This window comes from Serinus canaria, chromosome 4, assembly GCF_022539315.1.
Source record: "Serinus canaria isolate serCan28SL12 chromosome 4, serCan2020, whole genome shotgun sequence".
Lineage (NCBI taxonomy): Eukaryota > Metazoa > Chordata > Aves > Passeriformes > Fringillidae > Serinus > Serinus canaria.
Window position 1 is genome coordinate 26,882,987 of NC_066317.1, and position 10,240 is coordinate 26,893,226.

Below are 10,240 nucleotides of genomic sequence, written 5' to 3' on the forward strand. Positions count from 1 at the left end.
GCTGTTGTAACTGAATACCTTAGTTCTTCCAAGCTGGTACATTTCCTTGGCAGAATCCTGTCATTTCACAGATGTTCACAAATATAGTCAGAAGAGATCTCAAAGGGTTGCATGGATGAGCTTCAGTTAGGATTTGACAACCAAAGTGAGTCCTGTGGTCCAGTTCTAAGATGAAAACATGGTTGATTATCAGTCAGAACAGTGGGCTGTAGATTATTAGGAAACAAATATGTTAAAAGGTTTGTCTGCAGAGCTGCTCTGTGTTTTTAAGTCCACTCATAAAGCTCCTGTTCTGATCTGCTTCATTTGAGCTGCTGTGCCCAAGTAAAGGTACAACACAAGGAGTTGTAAAACCACAGGTACTTTGCACTCCTTCTGCAGTCCTGTTTGGAGCAGAGGAGTAACAGTGATTGAAACAAGGAGCTGCAAGAAACAAAATGTTTACTTTGTCAGCTTGACTGTTGAGATGCAAGTCTAAAAGTGTTCACAGAAATAAATATTAATATCTAGAATAAGATTTTTTTATTTCTCTTTGCATCTTGATAGGTAATGACTTTTAAATTTGAAAACTAAAGAATTACAGTACTCTTGACAAATATTTAGGAAATTTATTAAATGGTATAATAGCTGTTAACACACATTATTTCATTCGGCTTATTAAATTTTTTCACTCTGATGGTGTTTAAAGATGACTTTTCCTGTGTTTTCAGTAACAGTATCTGAAATGAGAATTGATCAAGATGGCAGATGCATGGTAACGCTGTGAGGGTGTCTTCTGGAGTCCTTGCTGTAAAGAGGGAGGGGAAAGGAGTGATGTGAGAGGTGTGAACACAATGAAGAGCTCTGTGTTAGTGCTCAAAGGTGTTACAGACTGACTGGTCTAGGTTATGCAAAGCATTCTCAGTGAAGCTCAGTAACTTTGAAAAGATTGATATGGGAAAGGTTTTCTGGTGTTCGTGCCACAAGGACACAGCTGTCTCTGCTGGTAACCCGCACTCCTGGTTTGGGATTCTAGTAGTGATCTGATCACCTGCATTTAAGAGCATTATGTCATCTTATCTAAAACTACAGGGTTCAGCTAATGAGCATGATGTATAATCCACCTAAGAAGACGCCTGAATTTAATGAATTTTACCCTTTATGTTAGCAACACTTTTGTGTTGTAGTACAGTGGGGGTAATTACAAGAATTGAAAGTTAATTACAAAACAGTTTTTTTCAAACACTATCTGGACTTGAAATTTTATTGCTGACAAAGAGGGGGCTCCCCTAGGATGCAGTAGCCTATTCACTGAAGAAACTGAGCACTTCTATATTTCAGTTAATGCCAAGTGAGCTCTGAGGCTAATTAATCAAAACAAATTCACAATTAAGCCTAGGAAGGAAGACTAATTAAGTAGACAGTTAAGAAAAGTGCTGAAGAAGGGAGCAACCTTAAGGGGAAAGTATGAGACCCCCAGTACTGGCCCATGAAGGACAATTAAGTGATAATTGCAGAGGCTTTTTTGCATCTAGAAAATGCTGTCTACCTTTTATTATAGCTGATTTTCTTAGTAGAAGCAGACATTTGCCTGATGAGCAGCTAAGCTCTACTATGCACTTTTAAGGTAATTCACAGGTAAAGCAGAGAGGTTGCTACGGCTAAAAATTAGAACACAGCTCCCAGACTTGAACAGTATTTTAGACAGTGAAAAAGCCTCAGTGTTTTAAAGACAAACTAAATGTTTGCTTTATTTCCCTCTTCATTTTGTGGCATACCAAGTCCATGTTAGCATCCTGTTTAACCTTTCAGACAAATTACACCGGGTGAACTATCAGAATTTAGAATAGCTTCATTTGTTCAGTTGCTCACCCCACTGAAGATCACAGAATCATTACCTTGTCATGAAACGGCTTCTGCTGCTTATGACCTCATATTGGGTTTGTATGGCCAGGTTTTGATAGTGGGGGGGGGGGGGCGGGGGGGGTGGGTGGTTACTGGGATGGCTTCTGTGGGAAGCCAGTAGCAGCTTCCCTGTGTCTGACAGAGCCAATGCCAGACTGCTCCAGTGCCAACTTGCCACTGGCCAAGGCTGAGCCAACCAGAGTTGGTGGTAACTACTCCCTGGTAACATTTAAGAATGAAAAAATGTTACTGTGCAGAAGTAATTATTGCCAGAGAAGAGAGGAGTGAGGATATGTGAGAGAAACATCACTGCCCACACCCAGGTCAGTGCAGAAGGAGCCAGGATGAGATCCAGGCACTGGAGCTGAGATTTCCCTGCAGCCTGTGACGGTAATGGGTGAGTGATCTCTCCCTGTCCTCATCTCAACCCAGGAGCCTTTCCTTATATTTCCTCTCGCCTGTCCAGCTGAGTGATGAGAGTGATAGAGCAGCTTTGGAGGGCAGCTGGCATCCAGCCAGGGTTATCCCACAGTCCTGCATTCATGCTGCATGATACATTTGTGGGTTTTGCTGGAAAAAAAAAGAGGAGGAACCTACAACACTGGTATTGTTTTAACTGAAAATATTTTAAATTTTCTTCTGAAGAACTTTTTAAGTTAGCAAAACTAATCTCTGATGAGATGCTGAGGCTTTAAATGAGGTGCAAGCCCCAGATTTCCTTCATCCCTCCTTGCTCATTTCCATTGGCCTGTGATGCTAATGAAGTACAAAACCTCTCCTAATATATTTGACTTAGCATGGACTATAGATTTCTGTAAGTGTTCCCTTTTTCGCCCCCCTCATATCTGGAATTTGAATTATTACAGAAATTACAGTGGAGAGGTCTCCTCAAGTATTTACTGAAATGTTGATAATAATTTCCTTTTTTTTCATGAAATTCCACGTGAGCACTATGCCACTGTGATGTACTGTGTCTTTATATGCAAGTTGTCAGTTGTCTTCTTGAAGTATCTGCCCAAAGTTCACTTTTGTCTCTTTTTTTTCTTCCTTCTCTTGGTACAGGCTGCAGGATGAGGCATTCACCTGCTGCTGTTTCAGCTCAGCTGTTCCATTAAGTTTCAATCTGCTCCTTCATTTTTTGTCTTGCTGCCTAAACTAATTTCCTGCCCTATTTGGATGCAATTTCTATACCAAAGGTTTCTTTGCTGTCTTTTTGCCACTTGCAAGGATTGAATAATTTTTTAGCTCAGTTCCAAGTGTTTGAATTATTTCAGAGGTGTTCTTGTGCCTGTAGGTTCCTTTGCTACCTCTCCTGCAAGTTTTGTATAGGGCCTGGCATAGCTTCCAATTTTCACCCTCAGAGAAGTGGTGCAAAGCTTTCTTTGGCCTCTGTTCTTTGAAGGACTTTCTTGTAGATTTAATCCCAAGAAGGCTGGCTTAGGATGTCACTGGCAAGGTGTTTATTATTGTCATCATCTGCCATTGTCCTGGCTGCAGAAGCAGAACTGAGACTGCTTCATGCCTACTTGGTTGCCCTTGAACCTCGTCCATCTGCTGAGGCTGGGTCTGCAGTGCTGGAAGAATCCATCCTAGCACCATTTCCCATGGCCATACTTACCCTGGAGCGCCGTAGTATTGTACTTTTTGCTCCTCTTATAGCGCTAATTCAGCATGCTGGTGACTTCCTTTGCCTTGGCACAGTCTTGATGTGTGTCTGCCATCAGTTAGGCACCACGCCATACCCTGATTTTGTACTGGTAGGCTAGGCCAGGCATTCACCTGCTCTTACATCTTCATTCCTCTTGCCAGTGGAATGCCGCCTGGCACCAGCTGGTTTTGGCACAGAGGTGTGCCCATTGCTGCGTGTGTGGATATGGATCTCTCGTGCCCTCTTACACCCTCTTGCTGCTTGACTCTTCTGGCAAATTCCAGGAGAAAGTTTCTGCAGTGTTTAAGGAGCCTAGACTAAAAGAGCTGTGTTGGGTGGCCCTCAGGATCAGCTTCATACATTTCTCTTGGAGATAGGGCTGAGACCTGGCCAAGCACATGTGACATACCCTTCCATGTGGAACAGTTCTGTCCACAAAGTTCAGATCCCATCCTCTCTGTTTTGCCACTCTCAGTGCCATGGGTGGGAGTGTGTATTTGCAAAGCACATCAGAGTACACACTTGGCATCCTCATTTTTCTTACTGTGTTTACTGCAGAGAGGTCAAGAGGTACAGAAGAGATCAGGGAACACAAGCTTGTGTGAGGGGAAAGAGCTTATCTGAATCCAGGGCAGCCAGCTCTTGGTGGTCGTTATTGAGCAGAAGTGTTGGATCAAATGACTTCCAGAGGTCCCTTCTGACCTCAGACATCCTGTGAAGTTGTAAGCTGTGCTACAGAAGCTGCTCTTCTATAAGTTTAGTTCATGCTTTTGCTGGGAAGACCCTTATTTCTGTACCCCTCAAGTGGAGAGCAGTCTTTTCCATGTCACACCAGTATTGCCACCAGAGTGTGGATGTGTCTGAGCCCCAGCCACTGCCAAAGAGCGAACCACTGCCATCCATTTCTCCACACTAAAGGAAAAAACTCACACATTAAGTAGAGTCACAAGGGTCAGCTTTAACCTCGCCTTTCTGGTCTTGGCTCTGAGGACTCCCTCTAGGGCAGACACATACCTGGGTTTGATGAGAAGCCTCCTGCTCAGTTTGGGCAAATTAGCTAACACTTTTCTGCACATACACCCCAAAACATTTTACTGTATTTAGATAGTGGCTTATTATTTTCACCGGCAGGTCTTAACAGCAGTCTTTATTCTGTTCATGGGCTTTAAACCAGTTGAAAAATCAGCATCTTGCATAGTCCAGGCTATCAAGTGTCTGCTTTTGCCATATAACTCTATGTGTGGAGTAGCAGTACTCAGCTGTCACTTATGTGGGGAATTGCATCAGTTATTATCCTCTCAGCAAGCATTTTAGTTCCTGGTTATTTTCCCTACTGTCAGCAGCTTTTTGTGACCTTTGGAACTGCGGACCAGAGATTGTGAACCATTTGTGTAAACCCAAGTTAAAGGGAATTCAAATACATCAAATCTTGGGTTAAAGGCAATTCAAAGATCTTTGAATTCCCTTTAACCCAAGTTAAAGGGAATTCAAAGATCTTTATAAAAATAACAAGAAACTCCCGTGCACATTAACTACTGAGGCCTCTTGGTCCTTCACAAGTTATATTTTTTATTTAAAATAGCTTAGGAAAATACCCGGAGAGCAAGTGTCAGTGTCACAACCAGGTGTGGCTTTGACAGCTCCAGGTTTTGCACAGATGAACACATTTGTCAGAGACCACTATTAGTGAAATTAAATTAGGCTAATGTGCTCTTTTGAGCATAATTGAAACGATACTAATGTTTTTATTGATTTGCCACTAGAGTAGGTGAATGTTATGATGTCCTTGCTGCTGTGAGGACAATTTGCAGTTGTTCGACTTTACTGTCTTGTAACTCCCCAATATTTTGGCACAGGTAGGCCTATTTTTAACTGTGTTAATTTGAACTAATTGCTGGGTTTTTTTATAATTTAGAGCAAAAGCAAGAAATGTGTTGTTGGACACCTCTTCCCCATAACTTTACCTGCAAATTGAAGATCATCTGATGCAGAGGAGTTCTAAAGAACATTGAACATTTTCATCGCACACCCCAGTTTTAGGGGCATGTTGTTTCATTGATCTTAAAGATCTTTCTTCAGTGTAAATGGTAAATACATAGTTTGTTATGAATTATCTTTTCTTTTGTATCAATAAATATTAAGTAATGCAAATCAGTTTTAATTTCTTTGATTTTAAATAATTTTGGAATCACTTTTCTAGCATTCCATGTGGTTTTGAAAATGCAGATAATTGCATGAGTTTGACTTGTAAATATTTGTGAATAAATATGTGAGTTATCTTGAGTGGCTTCAAGGATGTCATGAACTGAAATGTTTCACTGTTTCTTTGGAATTGTTGAAACATTCAAAGGGAGTTTGAAAGTAAAGTAGTTTTCAAAGGATAGAGTCATAGAATCGTTAAGGTTGGAAAAGACCTTTAGAGAACCATCCAGTTCAACCACTAACGCAGCCCTGCCAAGTCCATCACTAGACCATGTCCCTGAGTACCATGTCTTTTAAATACTTCCAGGGACAATGATACCACGTCCCTGGGCAGCCTGTTTCAGTGCCTGACCACCCTTCCAGTGGAGAAACTTTTCCTAATATCCAGTGTAAACTTCTGCTGGTGTTAACTTGAGGTCATTTGCTCTCATCCTGTTACTTGAGAGAAGAGACCAAGCCTCACCTGGCTACAGCCTCCTTCCAGGTGGTTGTAAAGAGAGAAGATCACCTCTGAGCACTTGGCCTTGTTGAACCTCAGATGGCAATGGAGGTGAAATTTGAAAAACAGTTGACAGTGGCTGCAGTAGCGGTTTGAATCCCTGATGTTCCTGCCAAACTTACACAGAAACATCTGGTTGGAATGGTGCAGAATTATTCTGGTTTTCAAGTAAATCATAATCAGAGCTACATTCTGCCGCAACATGGGATCATTCAGAGCTCTTCATATTTGGTATGTACTTATGCTCTCCCCCACATTTTCTACAAAATTTTCAAGGTGTTTCCAGTTAGGTGGAGATGGTGTTCACTGAGAACAAATCTTGCCTAGTCATCAGAGTGAAATAAAATAAAAATACTTCCCATCCCTTCAAGGAAAATATGGTCCATTAGTTTTTCATTTGCCGGGAGCATCAGTTTTTAATGTTTTTCCCTTTCCCTTTATCTCCTGGGAATATCAATCTGCATAGATCTATTATTAATTCCACAGCAATGAGCTCATTTTCTCAAAAGTCTTTACAGTGGTAGTAAAAGTAGATCTCCCCAGGAATTATTTAATAACCAAATTGAACTCAAGTGTCCTATGCATAGTGCTGGGTGGCTGTTGTTGTGTTTGGTAGTGGTGGTTGGTTTTTTTTTCCTAAAACATCTTTGCCTCATCTGAAGTCACTGTTTTCTATGATAAGGTGAGTATTGTAGGGTTGTCCAGCATTTAAAACTCGGGAGTCTGGATGAGTATTAAAAATAATTCTGGAACCAAAACAATTTTTGAAGGTGGAAAGGTAAGGAAAACCTCTTGAATAGCAGCATACTATGCTATGAATGATAGTGTATTGTTGTATAAGCATTGCAGACAAGGGAGCAAGAGAGGTTTTCCACTCTTGGAAAGTTCTGGAAGCTGTGTTTGTAGCGTTCATTCCTGTCAGCCATGCCCCAGGAGCAATGGTGAGCATTTTGCTGGCAAGAGCCTTGCTGGAAGGCAATGCTTCCACCTGCAGTTCTCGTGGTTTTCGAAGTCCTGTCTCAGTTCCAGTAAGTATTTGCCATTCACTGAAGCAGCAGAGAACCTGGCTCTACAGCTCAGCCTCCTGTGGCTTCTTCTGAGCGCCTGGGTAAGCCCACACCCATCCACAGTGCTTGGTGTCCCTGGGCTGTGCAGGTCAGGAAGGGGAGGGTGGTGCTGGTGTTTTCCAGAGACCCCAGACCTGGTGTGCCCTGAGCGAAGTGTAGGTCACTGTAGGATCCCTCCAGGGCAGAACTGGTCCTGGAGTCTCTCTTTCCTCACCCTGACTCACTCAGACTGAGCTCTTTTGCTTGTGGTCTGACATGAGTAATGAGGAATGGTTACTGCTTATGTTCTTTGGAGTGTTTAGGAGATGCTTTCATTCAGAGCAGTCTCACAGTTTCTTGTTGATTGGCTCAAACCAATGCATCGAACAGAAACAGCAATAGCCACAAAGATCATGTGCTGTGTTTTGATAGTCAAGAAGATTGTCTTTTTCTTTTACCTGCCCTAACCTGGAAGAATCAGAACATTTGCCCTTCGTATGCCTGTTAGACTCAGTCATAACTTCATAGGAGGGCAGTTCCAGTAAAACCTGCACAGTAACCCAACAGAAACTTTTTGTAAGCAAGGAGCTTCTTTGTCTGTTACATGGATGCATCATTTGGAGTTTGTCGTGTCCCTGGAAGGTCACAGTTTGAGGAGCTATAAGAAGTGATAAACAGGTGAGGTGTGCACAGTTCTTGGGGGCACATTAGAAGATGAGGTTGAATTTTTTTTTTGCATGTGAAAGAATTCAGCTTAAATCTTTTTATTTTAGGGGGTAGAAAGCAAAGTGTGGGTCTTAAAAATTACCCCACTGCACAGCAGGAGGAGGTAGGGTTTCCTGTGGCTTATACCAAGCAAAGGTGCTGGTGTTTATTCAGTAGCCAGTTTTGGGCATGGCATGTACCACAAGCCACAGAGTCACTGCTTGGGGATTGCCAAGGCAGTTCTGAGCTCGTGTGTTTGCTTGTGCTGTGACATGTGGTGGGCATAAAGGCTCATGCTTGTACTTGGGACTTGGGAGCAGCATGGAAGCTTCACGTTCAGTGGTGGTAGAAGAGATTTTATTAAAAGTCACATTTATTGCACATCTTTGGCAGCTCAGTATTGGTTTTACCATTTGAGTCTCTTGCGTATTTTCAGTATCTTGAGTTAAACAGTTTCTCTCCTGTAGGAAGCCACTTGGTCACGCTGGTATGTGGTCTGCTGGTGCACATCTGTGACTGCTTTCTCATCGGATTCAGCTGTTGCTAAAAAAAGATTTTCATTCCTCTGCAGATAAGCAGGTTCAACTTGTCTGTTAAGGATAGTGTGATTTTTTATTTTTATTTTTTCTTCTTTTCTGTTTTCAACTGAGTGTTATCCATATGCATGCTTAACTGAAAGACTATATATCAAACCAGTGCCAAATGTTTTGCGGCCCAAGGAATTAAGATGACAGTGAGGTGCAGACAGCTCTCCTGGCTGCCTCTCTTCACAGTGAGGAGAGCTTTCCTGTGCTACAATAGCCTTGCTTTGCTTCAGGTGCTGCCCCAGCCTGCTGAAGCTCTGCCACACACCAGTCCTGCTGCCATTGTGTATGGTTGGTACTGCTCTGAGATCCCAGTCTGTGCAGGAGACACAGAGAAGCCTACTTCTAGCTCAGGCTGATTGTATTTAATATTTTTTTTCTTTCCTCATGAAGGAAGTAAATAGAACTAATCTGTGGGATTTACAAATGGGAGTTCAGCCAGCCCTGATGAGGATTCATGGTCTTGAAGTCCTGTGCTTGATTATTTTACATTTATGTCATTAAAATCTGGCTGCTTTAGGTTACTCTGCTAAATGTTGCAGAAAAAAAGGCACTTGAACCAGCACTGAGCCAAGGATGTTTAAACAGAAGGTAGCCTGGTAACTTCCCTACTGCTGGTTGCACTTCTTCTGCACAGGCACACAAGATAGGGGTGTGAACACTTCTGAACTCACAAAAAGTATTGAAGTGGTGGCATTTGGATGTTGGTCTTTTTGCCTTCTCTCCCTGAAGGAAATGCAGCCAATGTGACCAAAACAAATGAGTCAGAAGATTGCATGTGGCTTTCAAAATAACCTTTTTTTTTCCCCCAGATTTTTTATGTAGCTGACATCACCCTGCTCTGAATGAATGAATGCTGTGTTGTTTTGGCATGGGGATTGTTTGCACTTTTTTTGGCAGTTTAGCCTCCAAACAAACTTCTAATAGCAACTCCCTGTGACCTTGGCAAGCACAGAAACTGCTAATATGAATGCAGGAGCAAGTGGACATAAAACCCAGTCAAAATACACTCAAAGTAAGTTTTGAAGAATTTTTTTCTCATGTTTGAGAATGCCTGTTGCTCTTTTCCTTATTCCTGTGTGTCGCGGTTCCCAAGGGCCAAGCATCCGCAGAGGATCAAAGGCACATCCTGGGAGCTGGCAGCAGGACCGTGCCTCTGCTGAAGGCCAGCCAGGCAGCCCATTCCACATGGAGGGTGGAAGTTCCATCTGCCTTCCACCATCTCCAGACTGCTGTGGCAGATGCTGTTTTCCAGGGAGCAAATCCTGCTGCGTTGCCCTGGGCTCCAGAAGGCAGGCGTTGGAGGAGGCAGGAAGCCAAGCCAAGCTTACGGAGCGGTTGGAGGGATGCAGAGGGATTGGACTCAGCCAGAGGAGGATGGCACCAGCACCCCTGCCCTGCTCAGGAGGATCTGCTCATTGCTGGTGTGCACAGTTCTGCTGGGGGCACTGTTTGCTTTTTCAGCTGGCCCTGATTTTGAGGGTTCTGCTCTGCCCAATAAGATGTCTTGCTGCTGTCTGTTATCCAGTAGCTCTGCACTGAGCCTTCTACCCTCCATTCCCTCACCTTCTCAGAGGTTTATTCCTGTGATCCTGCATAGTGCTTTTTTTGATTATTGTTTGTATTTTTAATGAGTTGAGGAGAGGTGTCATCTTGTTTATATCCATGGAAA

General features: G+C 42.8%; 1 protein-coding gene across 5 annotated transcripts in view; it reads left to right on the top strand.

The window, feature by feature from the left end:
* CENPC (centromere protein C) overlaps positions 1–5,815 on the top strand; it is a 28,308-nt gene extending 22,493 nt beyond the window's left edge. The window contains exons 19-20 of one of the 5 annotated variants that reach the window (XR_007777535.1): positions 2,142–2,281; positions 5,448–5,815. Coding sequence is in view for 4 of the 5 variants with exons in the window: in XM_018926753.3 (XP_018782298.2) it covers positions 5,448–5,490 (43 nt within the window). In the remaining variant the exon portion in view is untranslated. Of the gene's footprint in view, positions 1–2,141 lie in introns of all 5 variants that reach the window. The other 4 variants (XM_050974194.1, XM_030239264.2, XM_050974193.1 and 1 more) reach the window with 4 other exon arrangements.
* Positions 5,816–10,240: the final 4,425 nt, after the last annotated feature.